General features: G+C 51.2%; 1 protein-coding gene and 1 long non-coding RNA gene across 5 annotated transcripts in view; one reads left to right on the top strand and one right to left on the bottom strand.

Annotated features, from left to right (window-relative positions):
• The window catches only part of LOC102995736 (uncharacterized), a 63076-nt gene that overhangs the window by 14004 nt on the left and 35150 nt on the right, over nt 1-13922 (bottom strand). The window lies entirely within an intron of this gene.
• The window catches only part of ZDHHC7 (zinc finger DHHC-type palmitoyltransferase 7), a 30937-nt gene that overhangs the window by 6511 nt on the left and 10504 nt on the right, over nt 1-13922 (top strand). For 2 of the 3 annotated variants that reach the window (XM_024124906.3, XM_028478343.2), the window contains exons 2-3: nt 9760-10069; nt 12652-12973. In XM_024124906.3, the coding sequence (XP_023980674.1) occupies nt 12659-12973 (315 nt within the window). In that variant the 5' untranslated portion in view covers nt 9760-10069; nt 12652-12658. The remainder of the gene's footprint in view (nt 1-9759; nt 10070-12651; nt 12974-13922) is intronic. The other variant, XM_007109224.4, reaches the window with a different exon arrangement.

The following is a 13922-nucleotide window of genomic DNA, read 5'->3' as shown; positions in this document are numbered from 1 at the left end:
TGGACAGTGTGCCAGCATACTATTGAGGCTTGGCTTTTGTTCCCTTAATATTCCATTGGTTTTTTCCCTTAAAGGTTAATATTCTGTTCTTCAGATTCAGTAATTTGAGAAGAAAATACTGGTTCATATGGCATACATTACTGGTCTGGTTTGAAAGCACAAACTAAATCTTTCATGATTGCAAATTGATGGAAAGAACATATAAGAGCATAATTGCAGTGGCAGTGCATGCACTGGAGCCAAGGCACTGGGGTAGGCTGTCTGAATGCTCCATTCTTTTACCAGCTTCAGTGAGGAGTCTGCCTCTCTAACCAGGCCCCGTCCTAGCTCACTTATCACCCCGGTTGGGGACGTGCGTGGGACGGAAGTGCTGTCCTTCTCCCTTCTGCTCTATGGAGCAGCCCGTTTGCGGGGCCACTTGTGAGATCTTACCGTTATCCTGGATGACACCTCCTCTGACTTCTTAAAATTTCCCCTTGCAGCCTTATTTTTTGGTCATAATTATTTATCTTACATCGTACTAAGTTGAGAAAATATCAAGAAATTGAAAGAATGAAATTTAGAGTAAATGATGGAAAATGTACAAGGAGAATCACTGAAGAGGATAAATCACACACACACACACACGCACGCACACACACACACACGCACGCCCCTGCCGAAATGATGGAAAATGTACAAGGAGAATCACTGAAGAGGATAAATCACACACACACACACACACACACACACACACACACACACACGCCCCTGCCGACCAGCCTCAGGCCCACCTGGCCCCCTTGCACATCCTCCAGGCCTGCTTCTCAGTCTCACCAGGACCTCCAGTTCCTTGCGGTTTTCTGTCACCTGGCTTCTCAGGCTGCTCCCCTTCGTCCCGCCCTCCATGGCGAATCCCCAACCCCCTGTAGGGCTTCGGGTGCCCGGCTGGGCTTGTGGATGAAAGGCCTGGCTGTTGTGGCGTTTATTGGGAACCGGGGGTTGCAGCGCGGTCTGGCCCACGGTGCTGAGTTTCAGCTCTCTCTTGCCACCTCCCCTCCCGCCCTTCCTTTTTCCAATCTCCGTCGTCGCCATCCTCAGCTCTTCTCCACTTCCAGCACCCACAGCCCACCTCCTGCCCGCTCAGAACAGCGTGTGGGGTGGGATCTGCTTTAGCTCCGCTTCGTCCATCTCCTGTGTACCCTCCCCCCCACCCAGGGAAGAGGGTCCCTCTGCTCTGTCAGCCCCTGCGTCTGCACACTGGGACCCTTCTTTAAAAACGGAAAAAGTGAGCCTATGTTGCTTTTGTAGTTGCGGGAAAGGCTCAAATAAGCATAAAATGAGAAAGAAAAAAGCAACCACGCCAGGACCTTTTGGTTTATAGTTTCTTAATCTGATTGTTTAGTTGGCTTAACTAGTCATATATATATATATGTATATATGTATATATATATGTATATATATATAAATTTTTTTTTTTTTTTTTTTTTTTTTTTGCGGTACGCGGCCCTCTCACTGCTGTGGCCTCTCCCGTTGCGGAGCACAGGCTCCGGACGCGCAGGCTCAGCGGCCACGGCTCACGGGCCCAGCCGCTCCGCCGCATGTGGGATCTTCCCGGACCGGGGCACGAACCCGTGTACCCTGCATCGGCAGGCGGACTCGCATCCACTGCGCCACCAGGGAAGCCCTATTCATGTTTATTTTACTTGCAAAAAGTTATATATGATATCATGCTTTTTATAAAACAAGAGAACCATCCGGAACTAAAGTAAAAACAGAATCTTTCTCCTTCGGACCGGGGCGCGAACCGGTGTCCCCTGCGTCGGCAGGCGGACTCCCAACCACTGCGCCACCAGGGAAGCCCTAGGCATATAGTCTTCAGTCTCTTTTCGTTACATCACTTTGGGGCTGTTCTAGGCTTTTTAAAAGTGTGGCCTGTTCAAACCGAGAAGCAGCGTGGTGGGACTTGTGTGGAGGTTCCAGACTAACTGGGGGTCCGGGGTGGCTCATCTGTAAATAGGGAGACCAAGTCCTTCTTTAGGTTCATCATAGCTTTTCTTTTTTAAAAAAATTTGTTTTCTTTTATTTATTTTTATTTTTGGCTACATTGGGTCTTCGTTGCTTTCATTGCGCACGGGCCCAGCCGCTCCGCGGCACGTGGCATCTTCCCGGACCAGGGCTCAAACCCGTGTCCCCTGCATTGGCAGGCAGATTCTTAACCACTGCGCCACCAGGGAAGCCCCTATGATTTCTTTCCTTCTACTAACTTTGGGTTTTATTTGTTCTTTCTTCTCTGGTTGCTTTAGGTGTAAGTTTAAGTTTGAGATTTTTCTTGTTTCCTGAGGTAAAACTGTATTGCTATAACCTTCCCTCTTAGAACTGCTTTTGCTGTGTCCCACAGGTTCTGGATCATCTTGTTTTTGTTGTCATTTATCTCTAGGTATTTTTTGAATTCCTCATTGATATCGTCAGTGATCCATTGGTTGTTTAGTAACATACTGTTTAGCTTTCGTGTGTTTGTGTTTTTTACAGGTTTTTTTTCCCCGAATTGACTTCTTTCTTTTTTTTTTTTTATTAAATATTTGTTGGGACTCCCCTTGTGGCGCAATGGTTAAGAATCCACCTGCCAATGCAGGGGACACAGGTTCAAGCCCTGGTCCGGGAAGATCCCACATGCCGTGGAGCAGTTAAGCCCGTGCACCACAACTACTGAGCCTGCACTCTAGAGCCCATGAGCCACAACTACTGGGCCCACGTGCCACAACTACTGAAGCCCGCACACCTAGAGCCTGTGCTCCACAACAAAGAGAAGCCACCGCAGTGAGAAGCCCGTGCACTGCAAGAGTAGCCCCTGCTCGCCGCAACTAGAGAAAGCCCAAGCGCAGCAATGAAGACCCGACACAGCCAAAAATAAACAAATAAATATTTATTTGTTTATTTATTTATAAATATTTATTTATTAGGTTGCATCGGGTCCTTAGTTGTGGTATGCGGACTCTTAGTTGCACCATGAATGTGGGATCTAGTTCCCAGACTAGGGATCGAACCTGGGTCCCCTGCATTGGGAGCGCGGAGTCTTAACCACTGCGCCACCAGGGAAGTCCCCCGAATTGATTTCTAATCTCATAGCACTGTGGTCGGAAAGATGCTTGATATGATTTCAGTTTTCTTAAATTTACTGAGGCTTGATGTGTGGCCCAAGGTATGATCTGTCCTGGAGAATGTTTCACGTGCACTTCAGAAGAAAGTGTGTTTTGCTGCTTTTGTATGGAATGTTCTATAAATATCAATTAAGTCCATCTGGTTTCATGGTCATTTAAGGCCTGTGTTTCCTTATTGATTTTCTATCTGAATGATCTGTCCATTGATGTAAGTGGGGTGTTAAACTTCCCCACTATTATTGTGTTACTGTCGATTTCTCCTTGTATGGCTGTTACCATTTGCCTTATATATCGAGATGCTCCTATGTTGGATGCACATATATTTACAATGGTTATATCTTCTTCTTGGATTGATCCCCTGTTCATTACGTAGTGTCCTTCCTTGTCTCTTGTAACAGTCTTTATTTTAAAGTCTACTTTGTCTGCTAAGAGTATTGCTACTCCAGCTTTCTTTTGATTTCCATTTGCATGGCATACCTTTTTCCATGCCCTCACTTTCAGTCTGCACATGTCTCTGGGTCTGAAGTGGGTCTTTTGTAGACGGCATATATACGGGTCTTGTTTTTGTATCCACTATGAATCCCATTAAATTTTAGGTAATTACATGTATGTTCTTATTGCCATTTTGTTAATTGTCTTGGCACGAAAGCACCTAGCCTACCGTCTCATTGTGACTTCTTTTTTGTCTTTGAATGTAAAGTATCTTTTTTGGTAGGTTTCAGTCTTTTTTGTCGATGATTGTTCAGCAGTCGTGATGTTGCTGTTTTCGTGAGAGGAGGTGAGCTCGATCCTTCTACTCCGCCATCTTTTCCAGAATTGAGGGGCTGCTTTTAGTTTGGACGCTTGCCGTCTGTTTCCTCAGCACGTGCTGGCTTTTATTCCCTTGATATGGGGTGCGCAGGTGCAGCCGCCCTTGTGCGCTACTGGGATGGCGGGGGCAGCACTTGGCGACTACTCGCAGGTCTCGTAGCGGTGGCCTGTGCCTGCCTCTGGAGTCCACGATGGCGGCAGCGACTCGCGCCCGCCCCCAGAGCCCCTGTAGGCAGCGTCCCGTTGCCCGGGAGCGCTCGTAGGGAAAGAAGCTCTTATGGTGGTCCCTCCCCTCTCCCTCGTGCACCCCTCGGTTCCTCGCCTTGGCTCTCTGACAGGCCCAGGCTTCCTCCGAGCACACCCTCAGTTGCCACAGGCCAGCCTGTGTCGGTGCATCCGCCGCGGTACTCTCCCTGGGTCTGACCTCCGAAGCCTGAGCTTCAGCACTGACAGAGGAGCGTCTCAGGCTGGGGAGCGCAGGGTGGCGGCGCCGACTTTCTGTGCAGGTCGCTCTGTGTTGCCTTCCGTACACTGGTTACTATGCTCTCCTGCTAGGCTCCGATGCTCCCCGTCTGTCCGGGCTGATCTCCTCGCCGGCGAGGGGACTTCTCAGGATGCGGGAACCCTTCCTCCTGCACAGCTCCCTGCCTGGGGTGCAGGCCCTGTCTACATTCCTTTCTTTTTCTTTTATCTTTTGTTCTACCTGGTTACGTGGAGGTTTCCTTGCCCTTTTGGAAGTCTGAGGTCTTCTGCCTGCGCTCAGTAGGTGTTCTGTGTGTCGTTCCACTTGTAGATGTATCTTCAGTGTTTTTGTGGGAGAAGGTGAGCTCCTCGTCCTACTCCGCCATCTTGGTCCCGTCCTCTTATTTTATTTATTATTTATTTTACTAATATATTTATTGGAACAGTATAAAGGGTTTTATGTAAAATGAAAACAAGGTATCACATCAATTAAATACTAGGACAAAGCAATCCTTTGTTACACAAATTAAAATTCGTTGCAGAAGCCACGTTAATTCTATTTATTGGGAGCCAGTGAAGATGAAGTCAGTTTACACAATAAATAGAATTTTGTCTTGTTGAAAGGTTCATCGTAGCTTTATTTTTTTTTTAAGTATTTATTTTTGGCTGCATCGTGTCTTCGTTGCTGCATGCAGGCTTTCCCTAGTGGCAGAGGGCGGGGGCTACTCTTTGTTGCGGTGGGCGGGCTTCTCACTGTGGTGGCTTCTCTTGTTGTGGAGCTCAGGCTCTAGGTGTGTGGGCTTCAGTAGTTGTGGCACGCGGGCTCAGTACTTGCGGTTCGCGGGCTCTAGAGCGCAGGCTCAGTAGTTGCGGCGCACGGGCTTAGTTGCTCCGCGGCATGTGGGCTCTTCCCGGACCAGGGCTCGAACCCGTGTCTCCTGCATTGGCAGGCGATTCTCAACCACTGCGCCACCAGGGAAGCCCCATCGTAGCTTTAAATGAGATAATACTTAAGAGGGGAAATTGAAAAATTGTTTTTTCCTTCCAGCTACATATGTCCTTCGCTTAACCACATTTAAACAAATTTGCTTCTTTAATTTTCTCACCACCCATTCTGCAAGCTCTTGGCTCTTTACCGAAACTGCTGGGAAAAGGTCCCGGCCCCCTTTGTGTGTTGACTGCTCCAGCCAGCCTTTCTGCTCCTAACCCCTGCCTGTCCCCTTCAGGCCCCTGCTCCCCTCCTGGCGCTGCCTCTATCAGCTCTGCTCTGGGGCATGGCAGCCGCCTCCCGGTTGCCCGTCTTCCTCCTTCCATCCTAATCTTAGTTTGTCACCAGTTATCTTTCTAAAACATTTGTCTGTTGACCGAAGTTCCAGTCTCCCTTTGCAGCAGAATGACGTACGGAGTTTTAGGCTGCCTAGCTCGGCCTTCGCGGTGCTTTGTGCGGGGGCCCCGGCCTCGCCTGCCCTGCCTTCCCGCCCTCCCTCGCGCTGAGCCCGGGGCCCTGCAGCCCGCGGGTTCCCCTTCCAGCCTCTGTGCCTCTCGCACTGTCCTCTCCTGTGCGGATCTTGCCTGTCCTGTGGGCCCACTCCTACTGTCGTCCTAACCGACACTTTTCTGGTTCCTCTGGACGGGATAAGCGATTGTCCTCTCTCTCCCTCATCGCCCTCTGCCCGCCACTGGGGATAACACGGAGCACATCGTTTACCAGGCTGTTCCCCGCCTCTCTCTCCCATGAGCCCTCGTGGACTGAGGGCCTGTCCACGGTCGCGCATCCTTGGGCCTCACGTGGAGTCTGCGGCTTGGAGGCCCCGCCCCCACGTTTGAATTCAGCACATCTCATGGCCTGTGTTTGCCTCACGTGCTGCTTCTGTGCCTGAAGCAGAGATGTGCTTATTCCTGTTTCTTATAGGTCAGCAGTGGGCATATGAATAGTAAAACAGTGATGAGTTTCAGCAGTGTTTTAACGTACGCGTGAATACCAGACTCTAGGGTACACATTTCCTTTTATTGCAACAGTGAAAATCATTGGATCTTCATTCTTCTTTTTTGTAGCAACTGATCACCAAAGTATATAGATGTCTTTTGTTTACTTGTTTTCAGTTTGTTTATGAGAAATGCATTTTCTGTTTATAGACACAGGGAAAAAAGTGAGGGGAAGAGTTTGAGACACTTGCCCGAAGATCCTGTTGAAAGTAAACTGAGACAGGGTCTGGCTCGGAAGGCAGTGTCTGTAGGGAGAGAACGGTTTCAGCAGCACTGAGAACTTGGCTGTTACGACACCTCTTTACACCTGCACGTGTACCTGTGCTGGTTATTTTTACTCCTGTTCATTTTTTAATTGAGGCATAGTTAACGTACAGTGAAATGCACAATTTTAAGTGTATAATTTTAACAGCTCATTGAATTTGGTCTGCCAATGTGTGTGCCCATGTAGCCTGCTGCCCCGTCCGCCAGCTCAGAAAGTTACCTCGGGCTCTCCGCCACTCCCTCGGTGCCCCAACCCCGTTCTGATTTCTTTCAAAATAAATTAGCTTCGCCTGGTGTAGAGTGCCATGGAGATAGACTCCTACTGTACGTATTCTTTGTCTGGTGTTTTCACTTAGCGTGATTTTTTGAGATTTAACCACACCGTTGCATGTATCCGTAATACCGCCACCCCGTGTCAGTGTGCCCTCGTACGACTATACCGTGGTTTGTTTATTCGTCTCCTGGTGAGGGATGTTTGGGTTGTGTAATGAATGAAGCAGCTGTGGACAGTTCTGTACATGTTTTGTGTTCATATTCACCTTGAGGGTAAATAACCTAGAAGTGGAACTGCCGAGTCACGGGGCGGGTGTTGGTTTAACTCTGAGAAAGTGCCAGACCGCTTTCCGAAGCGGTTGCCATGTTGGTTATTTTTTAAAATTTATAAAAGTAACTGGGGGTTTGGTCTCATCGTAGAGATCCTGCTGTAGACCTGAGGACTGCGATGGGCAGTCCCGTGTTGTGCAAAGCCGGTTTTCTTTTAAAACAGTGCTGGGCTTCCCTGGTGGCGCAGTGGTTGCGCGTCCGCCTGCCGATGCAGGGGAACCGGGTTCGCGCCCCGGTCTGGGAGGATCCCACGTGCCGCGGAGCGGCTGGGCCCGTGAGCCATGGCCGCTGGGCCTGGGCGTCCGGAGCCTGTGCCCCGCAACGGGAGAGGCCACAGCAGAGGGAGGCCCGCATACCACAAAAAAATAAATAAATAAATAAATAAAAATAAATAAAACAGTGCTGACACAAGCTCACTTGAAGATATTCAGAATGAATGTGAATGAAAAGTTGCAGGTATTACTAGGCATAATTAGGCATTACTGGTCCAGCATGTTATCTGGCGTTTAAAGCTGTCGGCTACTGCATAAATATTTGAAGAAAGTTACCATGTATATATATACATATATAAATGCCATATTTTAAAAGTCACCTCCGTTAGTTTAAGCGGCACGTGGCTCGCGGCCACGTTTGTTACTGAAAAGTTCAGAGGGGACTCAGGCCACAGATAGGCTAGGGAACCTTTGGTGTGCAGGGGGGCGGGGAGGTTGTCCAGGCGCTTGTGGAGGGAGGACGGGTCCTGAGGAGACTTGTAGGGCCGGGTGGGCAGGGGAGCCTGGCAGCAGGGCCGGGCCCGGCGGAGGGGCGCTCCCGGTCAGGAAGCGGCGAGCAGCCCCCAGTTAGTGGGAGGAGCACTCCACCAGGGCATGCCCCGTGGAGGAGGCCAGGGAGGGGAGCTAACCCTGCCCACCCTCGACCCCCCAGTCCCCTCACCCTCCTCCACGCCGGCCCCCTGGTGTGTCCCAGTCAGGGGTCTTGGTTTCAGAAAACAGACACCACCTGCGGGTTTGCTGAGAGAAACATGTTACGCTGGAAGGCCATCAGGTGCAAAGAGAGTGGACAGGCTGCGAGGCAGGTGGGGCCGCGGGCCCGGGCGGCCGCGGGCCTGAGCAGAGGAAGGGCGTCCGGCCCGGGGGTGCCTTTGCCAGGCCTGTTGTTTGGAAGACGGACCTCGTGGACTGGTCCTCTGATTCCATTTGATTTTCTCTCCTAAGGTCTTTGTCTTTTTGTTTGTTTGTTTAGTTGATTTACCGTAGTGGGTTTACAGTGTTGTGTTAGTTTTAGGCGTACAGCAGACTGATTCAGTCCTATGTATATGTATAGCTCTTCTTTTCCAGATTCTTCCCCAGTACAGGGTATGATAAGGTATCGAATAGAGTTCCCTGTGCTCTACAGCAGGTCCTTGTTGGTTATCTCTTTTCTGCACGGTAGTGTGTATATGTTAATCCCACACTCCAAGTTTATCCTTCCCCCCTTCCCCTTTGTTGTTTAGTTCTCCTTTCTGGGAAATTTCCCCATTCTCTCTTCCAATTCTGTTTGTAAGATGAAAAAATTCTACCGTCGTATTTTTATTTTTCAATAACGAGGGAGTGCTCAGAATGCTCCTCTTTGTCTCGCAGATGCAGAGCCTCTCATTTCTCCTTAAGTTTTCTTCTCTGTGCATCATGCCTGCTCTGAATCCCTGCTTCTCTCTTTTCTTTCTGGGGCTCTTGCATGAGGCCTGGGTGAGCTTTCTCCAGAACATCTGTTGGCCCTTGGTTCATATTTAAGGATGAGATGTACCAGGAGCGTCTGCTTGGAGCGTCTGTGTCCATGGTCCTTTGTCCTCTGGCGGCCCTGGTTTTAGGGAAACCTAGCAGCAATCTGACCTCTTTGGGAGGGGGACACCCCACATCTTGGTGTCTTCCGGCCTTTTTTCTTGGGCCAGATGAGTGCTTCTAGGGAGGCTATGTCTGCTTGCCCACTTGCCAGTGAGCCCAGTGGGAGATGCTGCCAGACTGGGACGCACCTCACTCATTCCACCGGCTCCTTTGTGCCCCGTTCCCCTTCCCCCGAGGCACCCTCCCCCAGCAGGGCCTGGTGCACCTCTCACCTCTTTCTCGTTTTTTCCGTAATTCCTCTGCTGTGGCTGGTGAACGCACAGTTGTTGCCTGTTGAAAGGCACGTTGACCAGATTTGGGCTAGATTATCCCCGGGGCTCTTTCTCAGGGATTTTAGCTTAGAGATTTGTATTTAAAACCAGGGCTCAAGTAACAAGAGGGTAAAACAGACAGGTTTAAAATAAACTACTTAATTTTCAGGATTGTCAGTTTACTAGTAACGAAAACCTAGAGTCATGATTTCATAGTTAAAGATAGTTCTGAATAAGGGAACTTCAGGTGTGAAGCGTCACGTTGGTTACATGTGCTCCAAAAGTTAATCATGCTCTAAGAAATAGTCTGCACTTTGGTCATAAAATAAGTAACTTTTCTAATCAGATTTTATTATCTTTCAGATCCTATCACATAGGACAGTATGCACCTTAAGATCCTGAAGAAAAGGCACAAAATGTTCAAGTAATGTCTAAAAATAATTTGTGAGGTAAGTGATTGTTTCTTTAGGTCGCTAATCACCGTTTCCTCTCTAACAGCTGCCACTAACTTGCACACCTTGGAAAAGGCAAATACGGGCAGTTCAGATGGTCAGGGGTGACAAGTAAATCTTTTTCTTCGCGTCTTGCCTTCGGTTTGCTCACCAGCTGCGCTAGAAGGAGAGTGTGTCCCTGGAGGAGGACTCCATGAAGGCAGTCGATCGGCTCTGAGCAGGTATTATGAGACGAGACGAGGGGAGTTCGCAAGTGTGAACCACTGGGAGGGCTTTGCTTGCGTGGCTGTCCCTGAGAGAGTGCGGGGCCCGCAGCGTTGCTCTTAGTGTTCTGGGAGACGGGGCCTGATTTCACACGAGGGTGGGCGGAATCCCATTAAACTGGGCGTTAAAGCAGAAGAACCATCGGTCAGCGCACAGTGCCCTCAGGGGTTTTCAGACGTGACCTCGCGGACTGCTCAGTCACCAGCGAGGGGTATCAGCACAGAGTGAGGCCCTGCCCGCGCCCTGGCTCCGCATCGCCAGTTGCCGTGCCGTTTGCCCTTGAGTTCCCAGCGTTTTTAGATGAGTTGAGTGTAAAGGAATTGTTTCTTCATTTCCTCCCCTCCCTTCCTGTTGCACTAATGAAGTGTAAGTGCTGTGACTCAGCGGAAGGTGCCTGCGCTTGATGACAGATAACCAAACGTGTTCAGCGTAACCTCGCCCTGTTCATCGATTGCTTTCTTGCAAATGAAGTGACTTGGGTATCAGATGGTTTTCCCTTTGCCTTCTAGTGGATTTTACAAATTTGGCTCGGAAGCATACAGGCGTGACGCCTCACCATCCTAACGTGCTTCTGGGAGGGTCCCTCCCCGCCCACCGGGGTTGGTGTGTGTGCGGTCACCCTTCCTCACAAATAGAGCTGCCATCCGCACCCCCGGGGGAGGCCTGCGGCTGCCGTCACCAGTGCCTCAGCCAGGAAGGTTAATCGGGACTGGGTCAGGCGTCCAGAAGACTCGGGTCCTGATTTCTAGGCAGAGCTCAGGCTGCACGAGTGTGCTCTGACAAAAAGCTAGCCTGTCTCTGGACACACGGCCCCGCAGCGATTGCTCACTGCCCAGCGGGCGGGCACCCATTTCTCACAGGAAGCGTCTTACCTGAGAAGTGGCCATAGAGCAGAGGGGTTGTGGTCAGAGGAGTTGTTCAGCTTAAGGCTTTGATGAACATCTATGAGTCACTGAAAAACTTCTGTGGCCGTCACTAGGCCACCCTCTGGATCTGAGACGGGGACCAATTCACGTTGTCGCGTCTGCCTGTAAACAGGTGCGCGCTTGCCGTGAGCCCAGGGGCGTGCGGGCGCCGACGGGGAGCCCGGAGAGAAGACCCAGGCCTTTCCCACGAGGGCTGACAGCCAGGCAGGGAGAGCTGAGCGCGCTGCCCCTGGAGCTGCTGAGCTGGTCCTCCTCCCGCAGAGTCTCAGCCCCCTGACGGCACCAGGCTTTACGGTGGTGTAGACAGGACCACGCTCCAGCACCCTCTCCAGATAGCCGTGTCTGATGTCCAGAGTCCCTTTGCAGAGCGCTCTCCAGAGGAAGGAGGACCGTCTCTGCAGGGTGACTTGCTTGGCAGAGAGAAGCTTCGGGCGCTGGAGGGCGGGTGGCCTCTGCGGAGGGAAGGGGCTCTGCAGAGGCCTCGGCAGGAAGGCAGCCGTCGGGTCCGGTATGCGCTGGCTGAAGAACGGCTGGTTCGGGGCTGCCCAAATTCTTCTCTTCAGTTTCTTCACTTCAGTAATTTTAAAGCTGTTTTTGTCTGATCTAAGAGCAGACTGCAGGGAACAATTTCATTTCTGTCTTGTACTAGTCAGTATCTTTGTATCAAGAGGGAATTCTGCAAAATGTTTGCAGAAGGAACTCTCATCAGCAAATTCATTCATTCAGTAAATGTTTTGAAAGTACTGCCGAGATTCCAAAGCCGATGCTCTGAATCAGTTGTAGCAGACCCGACCGACCCCAGGAGCGTTCTTATCCCTCCTCCTCCTCCTGCCCCACGTTGGGGAGACCACAGTCGCTTGCTCTTTGCTTGTTTGAAAGAAGCCGTGCCTGAGCGGAGAAAACCCTGGGGTCGTTTGATAAAGTGCTATCGGTGTTTTCCCATGCCCTGCAGGAACAAGGCCGAATGAACTGACTCTGTTTCCCTTTCTTTATTTATCGTGAGTATTACTACTCATATCAAACACTGATGAGAGGAGGTTATAGGTTTAAAGAAGCAGCAAAATGTTTGCTAGGAGAAGTGTAAGTTTTCCTTTAGTTTCTGACCCTATGTGTTCTGGGGTATCAGGTACTTTAGGAAATATGGGAGAGTTGTCGAAAGAACTTAAGTGAAGGAAACTGTTAAAAGACTGAAAGAGGAAGGGCGTTCTAGAAATAGCACAGAGTTAAAGAAGACTGCCTCAAAAACACGGTCGCACGTTGTCACAGTTAGAACGAGGGAGAAGTGAGAGTGAAGAGCTCAGTGAAACAGGGGAGAGTCAGGCGAGAACTGTGGGCTCTGTGGTCGTGGGCCGGGGTGGAAACGAGCAGTGAAAGAGCCTCCTGTCTGTCAGCCTCTCATCCGCCGCTGGCATGTGTGCGCTGCGGGCCGTCGGGCCTCGGCACCGTGGATGGGGCCGTGGTACCCCAGGCCTCGTCTCCCCCGGGCTTGGAGCCTGGGTGCCAGGGGTGTCTAGCTGCTGCCCCGCGTCGTCCTTGTGCGGTGTGGCCGGGGCCAGCCGCAGGTGACCGTGTGTCCCCGGGAGCCTCACCAGCTGTGTCCCATGCCCCTCCAGGGAGACCATGCCGTCATCAGGACACCGGCTCCGGGACGTCGAACATCATCCTCTCCTGACCGAAAATGACAACTACGACTCTGCTTCCTCCTCTTCACCCGAGGCCGACGTGGCAGACAGGGTGTGGTTCATCCGCGACGGCTGTGGCATGATCTGTGCCGTCGTGACGTGGCTGCTGGTCGTGTACGCGGACTTCGTGGTGACGTTTGTCATGCTGCTGCCTTCCAAAGACTTCTGGTACTCCGTGGTCAATGGAGTCGTTTTTAACTGCCTGGCGGTGCTGGCCCTGTCCTCCCACTTGCGGACCATGCTCACCGACCCCGTGAGTACCTGCCCTCTTGCTGGGGTTTTCGGCCGGGTCTGGGCTGGGGAGGCACCAGCGGCGCCGGGCGGAGGGCCTCGCGCTCCCGTAGCCTCGGGGTTCACGAGTTCCTGGATGCAGGCTGGCGGCGTTGTGCGTGGCTTCGCTGGAGAGAACCCAGCGCCCGGAGAGAAGTGATGTCACGGTACATTCATGGAAATCATGGAAGACATTCCACTGAGCTGTTTATTCAGATGAAGAAAGTGTACTGAATAATGCCTGAAATCCTTTCTAGTTTATTTTATTTTTAAATATTTATTTATTTATTTGGCTGTGCTGGGTCTTAGTTGCTGCGCGTGGGATCTTTACTGCTGCTTGCAGGATCTTCGTTGCAGCCTGCGGGATCTTTTTAGTTGTGACATGCGGGATCTTTAGCTGTGGCATGTGGGATCTAGCTCCCGGACCAGGGATCGAACCCACGCCCCCTGCATTGGGAGCACGGAGCCTTAGGCTCTGGACCGCCAGGGAAGTCCCCCTTTCTAGTTTAAATACTTTGTTTCTCTAAAGTATGGACCGAAAGCTGAGCCATGTGGCGTCTAGGTTTCACCGCTTTACGAATCTTTCCAGTTGTCTTTTGATCACACGCAACTACTTTAACTTCTCTGGGCTGGAGGTTAGCTATTATCTTTAAGTTCTCTGTAGGAAGAGCCCTGCTAGTGTCAGCCATCTTCCTGCGTGCTGAAAACGGGGCTGGGTCCATCGTTCGTAGGTGTTTCGGCGAGGAGGCCACCACATCGGTGCCCAGGTGCCAGGCTGCGGTGTGCCCGGTGGGGCCGGGGGAGGGAGGGCTACCCGGCCGGGCCCCTCTCATCACAGTGCTTGTGTCTTCTGACCCGTGTAGGCCTCCCTCCCCCCGCGGTCCCGCTCCTGCTGCAGCCCCTCTCCCGCGGGAGGAGGCCTCAGAGCTCTT

Source organism: Physeter macrocephalus, chromosome 17 (assembly GCF_002837175.3).
Source record: "Physeter macrocephalus isolate SW-GA chromosome 17, ASM283717v5, whole genome shotgun sequence".
Classification (NCBI taxonomy): Eukaryota; Metazoa; Chordata; class Mammalia; order Artiodactyla; family Physeteridae; genus Physeter; species Physeter macrocephalus.
This window is presented reverse-complemented; position numbering and strand designations above follow the sequence as displayed.